Consider the following 18,791-nt stretch of genomic DNA (forward strand, 5'->3'; position numbering starts at 1 on the left):
TCTCTTCTCTTCTCTTCTCTTCTCTTCTCTTCTCTTCTCTTCTCTTCTCTTCTCTTTTTTCTCATTTCCTACTCTATCAGGGAAAAAACCTCAAACACGTCGGTGTTTTGAGACTATGTAATGCAGGGGGAGGTTTTGAACGTTTTCAATGGTTTTGAAGGAAAATGCTAGCAGCCTTTTTTCACCCAGACCAGCAGCCGTGTTCTGTGCGCTGCATGACACAGACGTCCCCACCTGCAGAAGAACCTCAGGTCATCTCGGAGGTCCAGAGCAACAGGGCATCAACGAGCCTAATGCCTAGGATGAAGGTATCCGTGTACACATTTTTGGACAAAGTGTTTTTGCACAAGTAAAGCTAGAGGAACTGGAAACCCTTAGAGATAAAGAATAGAGAGAAAGAAAAGATGCACTTCTAAGCCTGGTCAAGAAGGATCGTCACCGGCCTTGCTTCCCGAAGACAAATATTTACGGGGTCGGGTTAACCGTGGGAAAGGATTAGTGGACACAGATTCAAACTAGGAAACTTCCCCCCCGGCGGAGCCACTTGTGGGAGGGCAGCCCGTGCCGCTGCTTGCCGTCCCTCTCCCCAGCCCCCCGGAACCCCTTCAGCCTCACTCCGTGGGACTGCACGGCTGCAGCGAAGGAGAACCTCGCTGGCAGCAAAGGCCTCCTCCACAAAAGAGACGAGGGAGGGGATAATTATTCTTCCACTGTAAGACAGTCCTCATTATAAATCATCAAGCGAAGTAGTGCCGCGAGTTGTGCAGGGGAGCGCCCCAGAGCCGCACTTGGTTTACAGCTGCCTTTCGTAACAACGCAGCCAGGAGATAAACCGGCATTGATTGAAGTCGCCGTGCAGGAGAGTTCCTAAGTTCCCCGTATCCTTAGGTGTGCTGGGCTCCCTCGGCGCAAGCGGGAGCTGGCGGCCGGCCGCCCACGCTCTGCTCGGCCCCCTCCCCGGCACTGAGCGGGGCATCGCCAGCGACACCCGAAACGCTTCTTGGTGTAAGCAGACGGTGCTGCCCCTCACCTTCTCCGGCTGCATCTCCCTGGTCCCCGCGGAAAGGGCTCCGTCCCTCCCCCGGCCGTGGCACAGAGGAGCGAACCTGCATCAGTGTGTGATCTCAAACGAAAGCCACGGAGAAAAACAACGCATTTCGAAGTCAGACTTGCTGCTGTGCGTCCAGGAAGACGACAGAGCTACCAGGACTCTCAAACGCTTCTGGTTACTTGAAAGCAGCTTGAAAATGCAATTATTCCTGTAGGTGGCACTGGTACTAGGTGTTGCAGAAGCGAAGGCAAAGATGGAGAAAATTGCCTAGGAATTCCCAATTGGTTCCTGTAATTTAAGGCAGAACAATAGAGTTATTTTTTTCATTTACTCTAAATTCATGTAACATGCGACAAATGAAAACCCGATTTCTTTATTAGAACAAAATATGCTTTTAAAATCTGGCTCTCTGTAGCTTAATGGTCTGGTCCACAAGAATTGTCTATTCCCCTATATGTCATTAAACAGATCCTAGTGCAAATAGAAATTAACTCAACACGGCTCATTCAAGTCAAACGCTTGCGCCAGGAAAGCCCTAATGAGACACTGTCTGGTTTCCAGAGGGGTTGCTAAGTACGATTGGCGGCAAAGTTATTAAATCTGTCCAAGAAGCTAACACATCATTAAGACACTCCACCTAACCCTCCCAACCTCGATCTGAATATTCAAGCGAGGGTGAAAGGGATATGACAGTGGCACCGATGCCATAGGCCAGGTGGAACTCCCCCCGCCGGGGAGAGGGACTGGGACAGCCCCGTGTCTTGGCAGCGGCGGAAGGCGCGGAAGGATTTGACGGGGAAACTCAGTCCACGGGGACGTCCTTAACCCTCGGCCTTTCTCCCGGTTTAGCACTACTGTGCATTTATTTCACCTGTTCATCCGTCTTCAGCTTCTCCCAGTGAAGTGCAGGCATATGCTCTTGCCTTCACTGCAGAGGGTCTGTACGGACCTGAGACGGCGGGGTCACCCCGACAGGGTAACCGGGTCTGTCGGTCTCCTCCTTTCTCCTGAGAATAAGTCAAATGCCCGTACTCACTCTCCACGGATCGTCTGAGTTTCTACAGACCCTGTCCTTCTCCCATCAAGCCGGGGGACGAGTCCCCGACGTGTCGTAGGGACTGAGAGCCCTGGCCGGGCCGGGGAACCAGCCAGCCGGGGAACCAGCCGGCTCCGAGAGGCAGGAGAAGCTGCCCGAGAGAGAGCGGGGGGACTTGCGCTCCAGCCCAACCCCCGACACAGCCCGACACCGCGTGTGCATTTCCTAACCGCTGAAGATGAGTTTCCCTAAAAACCAGTAGCCAGGGAGGTGAGCTTTGCAAGAGGCTGCTTCCTTATCCCAAGAGCAGGACACCTAAAAGCCTTGTGTCTCGATTTCTTGCTATGTTTGATTTTCTTCTGATTTTGGGTCTGTGACAGCCGAAGTGACTCCAGGACCCGATTGTATTTTGCCCACCGTTGCTTCATAAATATGCAGGAAATATATATATCTGTTTATATCTGATGCAACTTTGCTAAACAAAATTTCATCCTATTATATTTCCACTCTCCATCTTGTCCCTGACGTTAAAACAATTTCTTAAAATTGAAATCACACACTCTCACACGACACAACTCCCTCTTTACCTCCCACCTTGTGAGAGTTTAGCAGTTGTTGCATCTATTTCCGTGCAGGTCTGAATATTACGTTAATTAAATTAAGGTAAAAATATCCCGCCCTGGAATCGCAAGTAAATCAACGTGAGCAGTTTACGCAAACACAAATGTATAAGCTGGTGGGCTTTAGCGAGCTAAAATAAGGTAGCAGGCACTAACAAGAAACGCGACATCTACCAACGATGGATCGACAACTTGTGCAAGGATCATTCTGAAAAAGCCCTTTTCCCCCCTAAGAAGGGAGGACAAGTGGAACACAAGGCCAGCCCCTGCAGAAGGGCGGGGATCGGGGGTCGCCAAGGGGTTAGGGAGCTGTGGGGGAGAGCAGCGGTCCCTATTGCAGCGGTCCTTATCTGCAGTGGTCCCTATTTGCAGCTGCGCGCCGGCTTGAAAGGACGTCTTCCTCCGAAAGTCTCCCTTCTCTTTCGCACAAGCGTTTGCCGGCGCATACGCTCTTGTCCCAAGTTACGAGGTGGGGTCAGCACACCTGAGAGCTGGGGGTCAGGCCGGGTATTTTCAGGCTCTCAGGCTCGGAGGGGGAGCAGCCAGGATGGCGAGCGGCCCCGCACCCTCTCCCTCAGCCTGCCAAGGCACGCTGCCCTCGCTAACCTACTGTGCTCAGCTATTTTGTGGCATAAGGAAATGCACATGGCAGCCAGTGATGCATGGAGACCCCTTCATCCCGCGTTTGGTTCCTCGCAGAAAATGGGAATGATCCCTGGAGATTCCGTGGGATTTTATACGCCCACGTGTAGTAATAGCTCTGTGCAAAATGAAAGTCCCGTTTCAAAGTTCCGTGCTGTCTCATCTCCCTCCATTTCAAACGGCACCTTCCCTCCTGGGTGGGTCACCTCTGGACATACCTCAAGGTTGTCGCTGGATTGCCGCTAACCTTCCGCTTGCCTCTACCCGCTTTTCCCTGCCTGCCTTTCAGAGGCGTCCAAAATCCCCTCCGACACCCCCACCGCGATATCCCCTCACCGGTGCTCCGGCTCCAAGATGCTTTTTCCCAACAAACTGTCTGCATCGTTTCCGGGGGTGAATTTCGCGGCTTTGAGCCGCATGGCAGGAGCCGGGGGCGGGGAAGACAGGGCAGCTGCAACAGTCCCTCCGGTCGCCGCACCACGTCCGCCCCCCAGACCTTACCCACGCCACCTCGGAAAACACGGCCACCCGACTACAGACATGGCCGGGAGGGCTCTGTCCTTTGGGAAGAATCAGGGGGGACTTCTACTTACAAAATACGATACTATGTGGGCATCCTTCTGCCTTAACAGCCCCTCAGTAGCCCACTCCCCTCGAGGAAGGAGAGGGAGTTATCTTCCTCCCTTAAAAAAAAAAAAAATCAATAAAAATCTGCCGCATCAAAGAGGGGCTGGGGGTGTGCCGCGTTGGATTTGCCTGGTCTCTTCCTACAAGGGGAGAGCGGAGGCATCTGGGGAGCAGAGCGAGGCATAGAAAGGCCTCATGAAGTTGGCTCCGAGAGGCAGGAGCAGGACACGCCGAGGTGAGCACGGCGGCGCAACGGAGCCCTGCCGGAGCGGTGGGATAGCGCAGCGTCGGGACTGCTCTGAGCTACGGGAGGCTGGGCACTGTTTGGGGGCCTGCCCGGTCCCAGAAAGCGCCGGAGAAGGCCTTCATGGGCGGGAGTAGCCAGGGGCTGCCAGCCGCCGCCTCGCCGGTACCGGCCACGCACCGAGGCTGATGCCGCCGTACACGAGATTTGCAGCGGGCAGCTCACGCCGAGTCTGTGGAGGAGAGAGGGCGAGAGAGCAGGGATTGAGGGAAGGAGAGGAAGGGGAGCGCCTCTGGCTCCCCTCTGCAACGCAGCGGTGTCGGGAGAAGGCAGGCAGAGGCAACGTTCCCTGGAAAGACACCGGCCGCCGGTACCCGGGGCTCCGGCCGCGCTGTGCACCGCTCAGTCACTCCCAGTCACTCTCTCGGCACGGAGGGAAAGGAATGGGAAGGGAAGCCCGGCTCCTGTCTGGCCCTGGCTCGAATCTCTTACAGCTTCCCCCCAGCCCCCGCCGCCTCCCGCTTTGCTTTGCCCGGCCTGAGGACCCCGCGGTGAGGGCGCGGGTGCGTGCCGGGACAGCCGCCGGCTTCTCGGGGCGAGCCCCCTGCCCGGGCACGCGTGCCCTTCCCCGGCTGGAGAAGCCCTGACCCTGAGCCCCCCGCCCTCCTCTCGCTGCTGCCTTTCCCGTCCGGTTCTTCAATGATTTCCTACCTGAAAAATTAATCTTTTAGCCAGGCAGGTCAGAAGCGATCAACAGGCTGTTGTATATTATGTTTTCATATTCCTCTCTTCTCCCCCTGCCCTCTACCGACTCACTGTAGATGTGACCTTTGGTATTTCAGCCCACACTCAGCAGTTGAATGGAAACAAGTTGAGCACGTTCACTTCTGATAAACATTATCCTTAAACCACTAGAGACCCGAGCAGAGTAAACGAGCTTTTCCGACAGGACCACATCAGGAACACACATTGAGAAAGGGAAAGAAACCAAATATCCAGGAGATCAGAGGCGGGCTCGGGGGTGGAGGGGTGGCAGAGGGAAGGAGGGGGAACAGACAGGTTGGGGGACAAGGCGAAGGGGGGAGAGAAGGACACAACTGTGAACACAATAGGCACAGATGGGAAGAGAAGCTGCCCGCGCAGCGTGGGAGAGCAGCTCGGGGTCACGCTCGAGCATCCCAGCAACCCTGAGGGAGATTTAGGGGCGCCGAGCTGGTCCAGGAGCGGCGGGGTCGGACTTACACACTTGTGCGCCAGGAGTGGTCCCCGGCCACATGCCACTGGACCAGGCTAAAGCAACGAGAGTCCCGCGTGTTCAGGGCGGCCAGGGCAGCGGGCAGCCCAGGCCCCGTCGGGCTGGGGAGACACCCTGTAGGGTGGGCAGCCTTGTCGGGGATCCAGAAAAGAAACTCCGCTTCAACAAGAAATACCCTGTTAAAGTGGATCAGAAGTTTTACGGACTCGAACCCCCTTTCATTTCTTAATTATATAAATAATTTAATTAAAGGCAGGATCCGGGTCCCACTAGTTCAACGCCTTCTGCCTTAAAAATAGCCAAAGGAGGTCAGCTCAGAGCACAGAAAGGGGTTCTGGCTTCAGCAAACGCCTGCTAGTACTGTCTGCGCAGAATGCTAGCCCTTTCGGACAGTGGCATTTGCGCGGGTGAGTGTTCCCTTTATCAGAGGTAATTTTATCTAGGTTGAGGAAGCACCACAATTTACAGGTGTGGTATTCTGAAAGGGCAACTCGCATTTTTGAAGTAACCACAAAACTGCCATCGAAAAGTTGATGTTGTGGTGTTTCGGCTTTGTTAGGGTTTTTCTGGTTTGGTTGGTTTTGGTTTGTTGTTGTTGTTTTTCTTTTTTGTTGTTGTTGTTTGGGTGGTTTTTTTTTGTTGTTGTTGTTGTTTTTTTTTCAATCCATGTGGAGAAAACAGAAGTATCCACCGGTATTCCGATCAAATAGAGCTACCTGCAAAAGAGCCATGATCACCACAAAACGTTTACAACATGCCACTAATTTCTGGGAGATCTCCTGCAACATCTTATTTCTTCACAGTTAGGAACGTTCATTTCGATATGTTCTCTGAAATCTCGCTCAATTAAATTTTTTTTCCTAAAAACATCCTAAATTTCAATTAAAATAATATCGATACACTGTTTACACACACCAGCGACATAAATTTCGTGGTTCATTTGGTGATATTTCGCGCACTAGGATCACACCCTTATTTCTTTTCACGTTTTGTTTAATTTACAGAGTCTATACCTTTGAGACTCAATTAAAAAAAAAAAAAAAAGCAATAAACGACAAAGAAGAACCTCAGGAGAAGGATACAGAAAAAAACAAAGACATCCTTAGCTGGAGCTGAGAGCCCATGATCTCTGTGTGCAACATGATGTAACGTAGGGCGTAAGACACACACACAGGACCAGATCAGGATCCGTACACCGCCAAACCAAACATGTCTTCCACATACACGCCGTGACCCACACATTCTTTAATTCCTACCAGCTTTGTCTCTTTTTCTTTTGATTGCTAATACGTATCAGTGCCTTTGATAAAGCTGAAATCTGCTGCGAAGCACTGACATTTTACGCTTAAGCGCGGTGCAATATTACTGTGGGGATGAAAACAAAACCGGGGCCGGTCTGCGTTGGGCAGCGAGCACCAGCATCCCGGTGCCGGTCTGCGGTGGCCGGCGAACACAGCATCCCAATGCCGCGCGCTACAAGCCCCGTCCTGTCTCCTCCCAAGGCAAGGGAAAATGCAGCTCGTTTCCTGGCCGGTTTGTGATTTCCACCAAAAATGACCCAACTCTCATCACTCACGGTCTTCTCGTACACCGCCCGCGAAACATTCGTTAGCTAAAAGGTGCTTTATTATAACGAGGAGATCAAACCCGCGAAAGATCTTCTCTCCCGCATCACAAACTCAACGCGGGGAGACCGTGTGTGTGTCAAGACATTGCTTTGCTTCATTCGGGGAAAGGGGGAACCTCTCTGCCAGGCTCGAAGCCCCCTCTCCGGCTGTTTAGTCCGGGAGAAGGGCCAGAAAGGGCGGCGCTGCGTTACCCGCCGACCGTGCCCCGGCCCCGCGGAGCTGCCTGCCAATCCCCCGGCCCCCGCCGGCCGAGCAGTGCCCTGCCACGGCGCCGGCCCCGCTGAGCACAGCCCCGCCGCCGGCGGCACTTTGCGCGCAACTCACCGCCGCAGGTGCGGAGCCGCCGTCCCGGCGCGGCGGGCCCAGGTGCCGAGCGCGCTGCGCGGGAGCGGAAGGGCCGCCGCCGCCGCGCTGTCCGTCATCTGCCCTGGCCACTGGCAGGGCGGCTGGGCGGTGGGGCCGCCCCGGGGGCGGGCTCAGGGGGGCGGTGGGTCACGGGCCCGGCCCAGCCCGGCCCTGCCCACGCTGCCTTGAGGTTGAAATGCAGAAGTCAAGGCTCTCTCGTCGGGATGCAGATTTCCTTGTAGTTCTTTTCTTCCTCACGCTACTGTTCCCTCCTCAGCGGAGATCAGAGAGGTTCGGGGCCAGTGCGGCCAGGAGAGCAGGAGACCGGGAGTCGGTTCCCGGGCATAGGGATCCGTTGGGATTTAGGGCCGGCCTCGAGGTGCCCCGCTCAGAGGAATGGGTAAGTGGCCGGGAGCCGCAGGAGGGTTCAAGTGCTGTCAAGAGAGGGGGAGCACCCGTGCACCGTCATCTGCTACCGCTGTGGCTCCCTTATTGACTTTGCTCGTGTTCCTACAAGTTGTGAGAACATGTTGAGGGTCAGGAACAGGGGAGAGAGAGAGAGCTAACGACTAGTCGGCTTGTTATTAGTGTTATTAGGCGAGTGCGAGGCAGGATAGCAGCCGAACGGATGGCTGGAGCCCGTGACACGTTGTATATTATTCCTGACACCGATCGTAGCAGTTAACATTTTAACACGCTTGTTTTACAGCCCAGTGTAACCGTGCTGCTAAGCGAAAGGCGCTAACAGCAGCAGGAACGATCTTTAAAAAGTTAGTCCCCACTCAGAAGCACCGCGCTGCCCTCGTCTCTCCCAAGATGTAAAAGAATTTCCTCAACTACTTTTCCTTCCTCCCCCTCCCCCACGTCTTAGAAGATGTTTTTATTTTCTTTTTGTTTTCTTCGCGTTCCTTTTTCCTGTGGCAATAAAGCTGACTTGTCTGTTGGGGCGATCTTGTTTTTCATCTCTGGAATGTGCTTTTTTTTTTGGGAATATGCTTGATTCACAGTCTGGAGAGCTCCGACATTTGTTGCCACGGATTTTCTTTCTGTCTCTTCTTTTTTCTTTCTTTCTTTTCTTTTTTTTTAAATCTCTCACTTCTCTTCCTCCCTCCCCCCTCCTTCCTTCAGTCTCGGGGGCATCCCGCTATAATAAAGAAGCGTGCGTGGAGTGACCGGGGGGGGGGGGGGTCCCTGTCTGTGACATCTGTCTGGGATGAGGAGCAGCTCAGACGCCCCCTTCTGTGCCGTCCGCCGTGTCCGACGGTTGTGTTTGTTCATTTGCTTGCAGAACCTGCCTTCGGGGAAGTGAACCAGCTCGGGGGGGTATTTGTCAACGGGAGACCCCTGCCCAATGCCATCAGGCTGCGGATTGTGGAACTGGCGCAACTGGGTATCAGGCCGTGTGACATCAGCCGGCAGCTCCGCGTTTCCCACGGCTGTGTCAGCAAAATCCTGGCTCGCTACAACGAGACAGGCTCCATCCTACCGGGGGCTATCGGCGGCAGCAAGCCTCGGGTCACCACTCCCACGGTGGTAAAACATATCCGGACCTACAAACAAAGGGATCCGGGCATCTTCGCCTGGGAGATCCGGGATCGCCTGCTGGCCGATGGCGTGTGTGACAAGTACAACGTGCCGTCGGTCAGCTCCATCAGCCGCATCCTCCGGAACAAAATCGGGAACCTGTCTCAGCAGAGTCACTACGAGACTTACAAGCAGCACCAGCCACCCCCACAGCCTGCTCTGCCCTACAACCACATCTACCCCTACCCCAGCCCCATCACTGCTGCAGGAGCCAAGGTGTCCACCCCTCCCGGGGTGCCGGCAATCCCCAGCACCATGGCCATGCCCAGAACGTGGCCGTCCTCTCACTCCGTGACGGACATCCTGGGGATCCGATCCATCACCGACCAAGGTGAGGAGTGGGCGGGAGCCGGGGCCACAGAGGCAGCCAGATAGGGCCGGAGGGGTTCGATCCCTTGCTCCTGGGTTCTTTCCTTTCCGAGGGTCGGAGGGTGGTTTCGTTGTTTGATTCGGGAAACCTCTCGCGTTTTCCCCGGCACGGGCTGGGCACTGAGCTTACTGGAGGATGTGTCTCGGAACGTGGGCAGACCTGGGAGGGCCTGGGAGGGCTGCAGGAGGACCAGCAAATAGGACACATTGGCCGTCACCTCCACCGCTCTGAGCCGGGAAGTGGCGATCCTGGCCGGAGGGAACGGCCCGGAGTGCGGCGGGACCAGGGCGCACTCGGTCGCGGTCCCGGTCCTGGTCCTGGTCCCCACCGAAGCTCGCTGTCGCACTCCGGTCACGGGCGCCGCCTTGGCGTTACTGAGAAGTCCATTTTCTGTAGTTTTCGCAGTCAGGCCAAATTTGCTTCGGCAGGAAGTTCAAATGTCATCTAATTGCTTTCATTCTGATGCTGTATTTTCCTCCGAAGTGGTGGTCTAGGAAAACCAAAGGCTCTAGATTTGCCTCTTTTACCCCTTTCACACTCTTTCTGTTCCCTCTTCTGGGAACTGTGTCGCGTCTCACGGCCGCTCGCTAGAAAGGGACATTTTTTCCATTTCGGTCTCTGCCAGTGAACTAACAGTGAAAGCGTTACTCAAAGTGTCACTGAAAAACCCATCTTAAATAACCTTCGCCTACAGCGATTTCTGTGTCCCACTTTCTCTCAGTATTAGTGGAGAGGTGGGAGCTCTGATCTGTTTTCACTGCCTTTTTAGCAGCAACAATCCGGTTCTAGCAGCATTTCAGATGCAAAATGATCCTTTAGGCATTGCAGAATATTTTTCTTATTTCATCTGAAAGATGATAATCTTTCTTCAAGCGACACATACGCACGCACAAGTATGTTTTCTTTATATGCATACATGCAAAAAATGTAAGTTTGTTCTTCTTTGCCCTTCACAATATAAACTTTATCCTAGTCCTCACTGGCACAAAGAAATGTGCTTGTTTCTGAGTCAACTTTAACAAACACACGCCTGGCCATCTCTGAGGCAATCTAGAGGTAGTGTTGGCAATGAACATTAAAAAGAATGAGAACATTACAATCATATGAGAAATTTAGGTGTTGCCTTGTTCTGGTTTTTTTTTTCTGGTTTAGTTTTGTTGAGTTTTTTTAGTGAGCTCCTCTTTGATTAACACCACATTGGCAGGCAGGCCTCTGCCGGTGCTGCCGGGTGCCTTGGTATCTGCCCGGTCTCCCTCAGCCCCCGCAGCGGCACACATCTTTCTGCGGTGTGAAACCTCCCCCCTCCCCTTCCCATCAGAGGGTCGGGGCTGCGGAGTGGCCGGTGCCGCAGATGGGGGCTGTTCGCCCTTGATTTATAGGATAAACTGACCTTGCTGACACGGAAAGGAAGCCCCTATTCATGGGAAAGTGTGAGATCAGCAGAAAAGGGCGCTCACCGAGGGAGCTCAATTTCTTAAGACAACTTCAGATTTGTGCCTTTCCCCAGCACGGCGAGGGGCCAAGCGAGGTGGTGTCGCAGGAAAGCCCCCTCCCACGGCGGCTCCAATGCGGCCGGGCGCGGGGCTCGGGGAGGGCTCCCCCTACCCCTTCCCTGGCTCCCCGGTGGGGGAATTTGGACGTTCGAGGAATTTGTTCGCCTGCAAAACATCCTGGTATGCCCATGGCGCGGTTGATAGGTGTGTAAATAATAGGACTCTAACTTCTTCTCCTCCCCTCCTTCTTATTTCCCTCCCTGTATCTCCCTATTAAAAAAAAAAAATTATTTACTTTGTTTTTCTTTTTCTTTTTCTCCCAAAAAGTATTTGGAGCCCAGTTCATGTGCAGCCGTGTCAGGACTGTTTGTAACACGGGGTGTCGTTTCTCCTCTGACTCACAAATACAAACAAGGCTGTTGTCGTAAATACCCCTTAGGAGAGCCTGGGGGACGAGGGCCGGGCGGCAGCTCCGTTCCGCCAGTGGGGAGACGTGGGGACGAGCGAGCCAGCCAGCTCTGGGCTCGGCTGCTGATCTCTGTCACAGCTTTCACGGAGGGAGCCGACTCCCTTCTTCCCACGAATCACCCTCTTGAGGGCTTCCGGGAGCCTCAGCGAGGTGTGGCGGGCGAGGGACCGGCTTCCCCTTAGCTCTGCCCCACAGACTGCCTCCCATGAGGAGAGGGAGCCGTCTCCATCTCCGAATCCTAGCCTCTGACTCCCTCTCTCCCCCGTCCCTTGTTTTCCAGCAGTGAATGACACTTCGCCTTACCCCAGCCCCAAGGTGGAGGAATGGAGCAGCCTGGGCAGAAACAGCTTCCACTCGCCGGCCCAACACGCCGTGAACGGGTTGGAGAAGAATTCCCTTGAGCAGGAGGCCAAGTACAGCCAGGTAAAGAGAGAGGGGGGGACGGGCGGTGATGCACAGGGCTCCTGAGCTCGGCCTCGGGCTACCGCCCTCGGTTTGGAGCCGATGCCGGACTTCCCTCGGTTTTGGTTTGCAAAGACGGGCGACGTCGGGAAAAGCCTAGCTCTCGTCCCTCCTCTCTCCGCTCCCTCCTCCGGCCCGGCCGCCGCGGCGCTCAGCGCCCCCATCCCGCCTTGCTGCCGGCGGGCGGAGGGCTGGCGGGGCGGCAGCGATCGCAGCCCGGGCCCGGTCCGCCCCCGCTCCGCTCGCCCAGCGGGCGCTCCAGAACCGCCGCCACCGACCCCCGCCGCGGCTCTGCCCCCAACCCGGCCGGGCCAGCGGGCACATCCCGCCGCCGCCTCCTCCTCCCGTACCAGCCGCGTTTTACTCTGTCCGCAGCGTGCTCTGTAGTCAGGGGAATAATTTGAAAATGAGGTGTAATTGCTTCCTACATTAAGCATTTTTAAACGCTTAAGTAGACGGCGAATTTCCTACGTTTTAATTACAACACAATATAACTGTTACTTAATAAATCTCTGTCTAAATCTTTGTACTTGCTAATCAAGTCCCATGCCAGGAGAAAAGCTATAAAAGGCTCAACTGTTACTCGTTGGGAAAGCACAGGTTTTGAAAACATTTTTTCCGTGTGATGGAAACATTTCAAAATGCATCAGAGGTCTCTCAGACACGCTGACTTCCCGGCCACGCATTTGTTGTACTTATAACCAAGTCGAAGAAAACCCACGATCGCTGTTTAGCATTTTTCCCGTTCAAAGATAGAGGTTTTGGACATATTTTCCGAGTTCTGTGTCTGGTTTTAGATCCGTGTAGAGGAGACTTTTGTAGCTCGTGTTTGGTGGTGAGAGTAGCTGAATCAGACCCTTTCCAATTCAAGATGCGGAGCACAAACTGCGGGAACATTTGCAAAGAGGTGAATTAGGCAGAGCGGGAAATACAGTAGATCTCGATGGTGAACAGCTACTTCATTACATATATTGCCTTTTAAATAGTACACCACCCTCAATGCTGTTCTATTTGTTTTGTTTTTCTATCATCCCATTATTATTATGTTCATTTCATATCACAAATAATGTGCACTATAGTATAGCCATGACTGTATGGTTAAAGATAGAATTAGATTGAGAGTTAATACTCCTACAATTTTCTTTAAAGACTAAAACAAGTGTTATCAGTCTTACTAAAAAATAATAGATATAGCTTCTCACTATTCTGTAAGAGCAGCTGTACTGTGGCTTCATGGTCTTAGGTTCCAGGCCGGGCCTTCCGCACACAATCCTGCTGAAATATTCACAGGATCTTGCTCATAGACTATAAACCATGGCCTCTGATGGATCTCATTTACAACAGATGTGTTGAAAAACAATGCTTTATAAATTGGGTTATTTTCAATGCTGGTTTGGAAAGTATTTTTTACCATTTCTTTTTTTCTTTTTTACTCTTTCAATGTTTATGATTTCATCTTCATAATATATCACTGTTCTATTGTCAATATCAGTTTTATCTTAAAGTTTTGTTCAACCTGAAAGATCATGTGATAAATGTAAACATACACACTACTTAAAAATTGAGAAAATTGCTATTAATAAAATGGAATTCATTTATCAAAATACATTGTCCAGAGAGTTTAAAAGGGCAGAAAAGCCATATTCAGAACCCTGCTCTCTAAAAGAAGATATAGAGAAGGTTCTTCTCAGTTTCTTCCCTGTAATAGTATAGGTAAACAGAATTTGGCTTTGGAAAGTTCCAACACATAGACCAGTCTATTCATGTAGTATTCAGAATTGTTATCCAGAGAATTAATTCAAATGGGCATTAATTGCTTTGTCTGTCAAGTCACAACTTCACTACCTTGCTAGTTTAGAATGTGTAAAAAAAATCAGGCTAAATAAGGATGGGAAAATGTTATTTTTTGCAGTTTTTGCCACATTCCTTTTGCTGAAATATTTGTTCCAGACAGTGTGAAGTTTATGAACCAAATTCTTGCTGCACAGAGCACTGACTTACTGTCCTTTTGCTGAAGTGCAGTGAGTCTGGAGTGACAGTTTGTGACAGTAAAGACTTACAAAATTCTCTGACATCATGTGATCCATGGTCTCTTGCAATGTGTACCATTTTGGGTGTAAAGAGATGAGCAGGGGACACTAGATAATGTTGGTTCATTTGTGAATCTAGCAGGGGGGTATCTGGAATGGTGGAAAAATGGGGAAGTCTCAGACATACTTCATGTGCCGGAAGGACTACGGTGAAATACGTTCTTTGTACTTCAGGGTAAATGCTGTTTCCTTATCTCTTTTGGGCAAAGCTTGTTACGAAAGCTCTTAAGGGTCTTAAGGAGGCAGACATAAGATTTCCCCCAGAGAAGAGAAGTGACTGTTCTATAATATTCCAGTTTCATATCTGTATTATCAAAATCAGAAGTGCCTACAAGAGGAGGGAATCAAGTGTGGATATTTAACTTAGGCTTTCCAATTTCACAATGGGAGCAGAGGAAATGTGTTCTGAAGCACATTAACAATGGATTTTGTGTGAGTGATAAGTAATTCTGCTTTTTCCAACAAATATCATCTACATATTTAAGCATCACCAATATCCAAAATTTACCTGTCCATAGCTTGCAAATCCTCCATAACTACTAGGCAAGTGAAAGACTTTCTCCCCAGCCTTAGTCATGGAAGATAATATTTTGCTTCTCAAGAAATCCCCTGGAAAGTCCCTCTGCGTGAGAAAGACCAGAAAAATTGAGACCGAAGAACAAGGTCTTCCGTACTTTTACAATATATTTATTTGATCACTTCTTTTAAATGATATACTTTGTTTTAAGACATGGGATACTGTAGGCGTTTTTTGGGCAAAACTCTTATTGACATCCCAGACTTGTCAGGCGGCAGCCATGGCTGACCTCTCCAATCGGTCCCAATGGCTAAATTTCAGCCCTTGTCCCACACACCAGTGGGAATTCACCCACAAAAAAGGCAGGAAAACCTCACATTTTTGCCTTGGCAATATGCAGTCATACTAGTTTAACATGAAACTGAACCTCTGGATGTAGAACATTTTTCATTTTCTGTATTATGAATTTCCTGGTGTCTCTGGAGCTTTTGTTTGCAATGTTGTTCAGTATTTGGGTTTTGGGAGTTGAAAGCTCAGCCTGGCAGACTATGATTCTGTACAAAACATTCCACAGGAAATCAAAAGATGCCTTGTCAAGTTTCTATTCAGGTTTAATTATCTGATGTCCCAGGTTGTCATTTATACGTAAGCAATGGCATAATTTTCCTGATGTATCACACTCACAGATTTGTCATATTGCTTTCAAATAGGGTGACTGTGACTCAGAGAAACTGAAAAGGAAAATAGATTTTTCCGAGGGCTTGACAGTTTTGTGTCATGTGCATTTCATACAGAGCACAGTTCTATCACAGAATTTACACAGAGAGGCACATTCAATGTGGTGTTCAGGGGCTTCTACAAATAATTATGCTATTGATACAAAGGATGAATATTCTGAGTATTTTCTTTTGCATTGCACAGCTTATACTGACAACTGCATTAAGAAAAAAACAGTTGAAATGACTGCAGTATGAACACATTTGTAACCTGCATTTGAAATCAAAACAATAAACATGTATCATATTTAAAATGCAGTTCTCAGACATCTGATGCTTGTGACTTGCTGGACTAACATCATGGATGCTCAAACTGAAAAAATTGTGGTCCTGTATTTACACACATATGAGAATGCAGAAGATCTGACGTGTTTGTATGATTTGCTGAGAGGCAAATAGCTTGGAAATAATTTATTTTCAGATTGACTTTCTGTGTGCATTGCAGGAAGCAGATGTGCATATTGCCAAAGGGAGCTGATACTCATAAATGGGAAAAAGCTTGTAACTGGGGGGTCTAAGAGCAAGCTTGCTCCTGGAAATGGCCCGCTGTTTGGAGGCCTCATTCCAAACTTACTGCAGCTGCAGAAAACACTCCTCCTAATTCAGAGGGGTTTGTGAACATAGTTTGAGTGAAGTCTTCCTCTGACATGCTGGCCAAACCCCTAAGCAGCAAGTGCCTCAGGTCTGTCTCAGCTGAACTTAATCAGCTGTTAGGGGCTTGAGTTTTTGGCATTGCTGGGGTATCACTCCCTGTCCCCATTCTGACTGGGGCCGTGAGCTCTGTGTGTCCAAGCAGAGAAAGGGAAGGCTCCATGTTAGGGCAAGTGTTTGCAAATAATTGTAGGTGTAATTCTGAACTTGCACAGAAAATGTAGACAATGTAAACACTTAGTTCCTGATCTTTCATTTGTAGATGAACAATGAACTCTGTATGGGGTGGCCCTGCATCTGTAACAGCATCTGCAGTGCTTAGAACCCACAACACAGGGTAACTTCTTCCGGTAGAGCATTAAAATGTAACCTTAAATATTATGGCAAATTACATGATCCTCCTACACACATTATTTAATGAAAACATTAACTAGCAAATTACTTATTTGGCATCTCATAACTCAGAATCCAGGCAGCTGGATTCCTGCTATGGGTCTGTGCCAAAGCCATCAATGACAGAGGTCCAGACCTACGGCTTCTCAGTCATACCCAGGCAGGAGGGGGGTGAAGCTGTGAAGGAGAAGTGCTTCTTTGCTTTCTTGCCATAGTACCCGGCAGCACTGTTAACAGAGTCTGGTGCAGGGGTTCAGACCTTGGCTTGGAGACTGGTTCTGTGTCACTCTCACTGGGATCTCCAGACCAGGCCTGCTGTTAAAATATTGCCACTAAGATGGCTTGCTCAAGGTCTAGGCATCCTTGTCATTGCATGTTGTGGGTGAGGGGGATGAGCTGATCCCACTACATGCACCCGATTCCTCCCCAGGTGATCTGGATGGCACCCAATTCGAACCCCATTTGTGAGACCTGCCTCTTACTGGCCACCTGCTTCCACGGCCAAAACACAGTGCCCTGTCCACCAACCCACATGGCTTCAGGGCACTCCACCCGGATGAAACTAATAAAGAAAGTCAGAGAGGTGAGTGAATGGTATGATGACACTCAAACTGCACTCTGAGCACCTTCTGCTCAATGGACCCCAACCCACCAGGAGGTCTGCCATGACAAACGTGGACCAGGGACTGTAAAGTGGGAGTGATGCGAGATACCTATCACAGCCAAGGAGCAGAGTGCCTGGAGCAGGGGTATTAGCTGTGATTTGAGCTGTTCAGTCTTGGTCCTTGCAGTAGATTGGCAAGTATATAAAGACTGTATAGTGTGCTTGAATTTGTCTGTTGTGGCAATTTATCGGCTTTTAGGAATTGCCTACCCCCCTAATAATAACCATAGGCATTCAACAATTGCTGGGCTGTGGTTTCACCCTCCTTAGTGTACCAGCTTCCCAGTAACTGCCTCTGCAGCATCAGAGATTTGTTAGACATAGGAGACTGCTGTTTTGGCTGTCCCTGAAGAGAACAAGGTGGGGACTTTACCAGTTTGACCCCATATTTGCCTAGCTTCTAGACATCAAGAATCCCTTTGAAGTGTCTGTGTCCATAAGTCTCCTCCCTCAGTTTCATTTAAATAGCACCATATTGAAATTACAATATATTTCATAGAATTATATTTCCTATTTCATAGAACCTTTCAATAATACATTATGGTGTTAACCAACAGCATAGAAAAGAACAAATGTTTATTCCTTCCAGTGTATTTGCTTGTTTAGTGTCCATGTGTGCCCTGCCCAATTCCAGATTTTGCCAAAATACAGACGGGAAATTATTGTGCAAATCTGTTCTAAAACTATGGGAATCTGTTAATTCCTACTCAAAGGAGTTTGCTTATATGACATGATTTTTTTTCCCCTGTGCTTTCCTATTGTCCTCATAAGCACAGTCTATCTGTCAAAGGAAGACTTAAGTTGTATTTTTGCCATCAGAACCAGACTTTGTGCTTATAGCAACCAGAATTTGTTTTCACCCCCCTTTGACATAGTCTGGTTGTGAAGTTTGTTAAATAGTAGAACATACCCCAAGATCCAGCATATTCACTGGAAAGGCAGTGACTTTGATTTATATAATCCTTCTTTATTAATTTTCTCTGTTTTTTGTTTTTGTCTCTCTGAAATTTGAGTTCTTTTACTCAGAGTTTGGACTAAAAGGCAGGAGATGCTAGGTTTTTCTTCTAATTGTTGTTTATTATTTTCTTATCTGTAATACAGCTGCTCGGGAGTGCCTCTTAGTTAACAGGGTGGAAAAATGGCTGTGAGTTCTAACTTTCAAGGCCTTTTAAAGTCCAAATCAACCACTTATGAAATACCAAGTAATATGTTTTTACTTATAATCCAATAACTATCTATTCATGATCTGTAGTGCGGATTTTTTGACCCAGTAACAGAGCACTCAGATTTGTGAAGAAGAAGGAGAAATGAAGAAGAGCTAATCCACACCCAAAAACCTCCATATTGTTACACGTACATATAATTATATCCCAGAAACCTAAATTCTCTAAACCCAGGGTTCCAACACTTCTTAGTCTGGTGGATGAAAGGAAAGCAACCATTCAGTGATAGTGCAGACTTGAACTACAATCTACATTTGCAGATATTTAGGTGGACATATTATCGTGTGTTTGTTGTGCCATGATAGATCTCACTTCACTGTGAAAGCCATCTATCCACCATGCCTTTTTCTCCTACCTCTCTTTTCCTCTGTTGTTTTTGTAGTAGATTACTCAGTGTCAGAGAGTGAGTGGTGGTTTTTTCTTTCTTTCTTTCTTTCTTTCTTTCTTTCTTTCTTTCTTTCTTTCTTTCTTTCTTTCTTTCTTTCTTTCTTTCTTTCTTTCTTTCTTTCTTTCTCTTTCTTTCTTTCTTTCTTTCTTTCTTTCTTTCTTTCTTTCTTTCTTTCTTTCTTTCTCTTTCTTTCTTTCTTTCTTTCTCTTTCTTTCTTTCTTTCTTTCTTTCTTTCTTTCTTTCTTTCTTTCTTTCTTTCTCTT

At 49.4% G+C, this 18,791-nt stretch overlaps 1 protein-coding gene across 1 annotated transcript in view; it reads left to right on the plus strand.

Moving 5' to 3' along the window:
• Positions 1-7,644: 7,644 nt before the first annotated feature.
• PAX9 (paired box 9) overlaps positions 7,645-18,791 on the plus strand; it is an 18,994-nt gene continuing 7,847 nt past the window's right edge. The window contains exons 1-4 of the mRNA XM_042047273.1: positions 7,645-7,848; positions 8,577-9,363; positions 11,645-11,787; positions 16,684-16,836. Of these exons, the coding sequence (XP_041903207.1) occupies positions 7,645-7,848; positions 8,577-9,363; positions 11,645-11,787; positions 16,684-16,836 (1,287 nt within the window). The remainder of the gene's footprint in view (positions 7,849-8,576; positions 9,364-11,644; positions 11,788-16,683; positions 16,837-18,791) is intronic.

Source organism: Corvus kubaryi, unplaced genomic scaffold, assembly GCF_017639235.1.
Source record: "Corvus kubaryi isolate FWS band 111438036 unplaced genomic scaffold, C.kubaryi_AGA036_p1.0 66, whole genome shotgun sequence".
In the NCBI taxonomy this organism is placed as follows: Eukaryota; Metazoa; Chordata; class Aves; order Passeriformes; family Corvidae; genus Corvus; species Corvus kubaryi.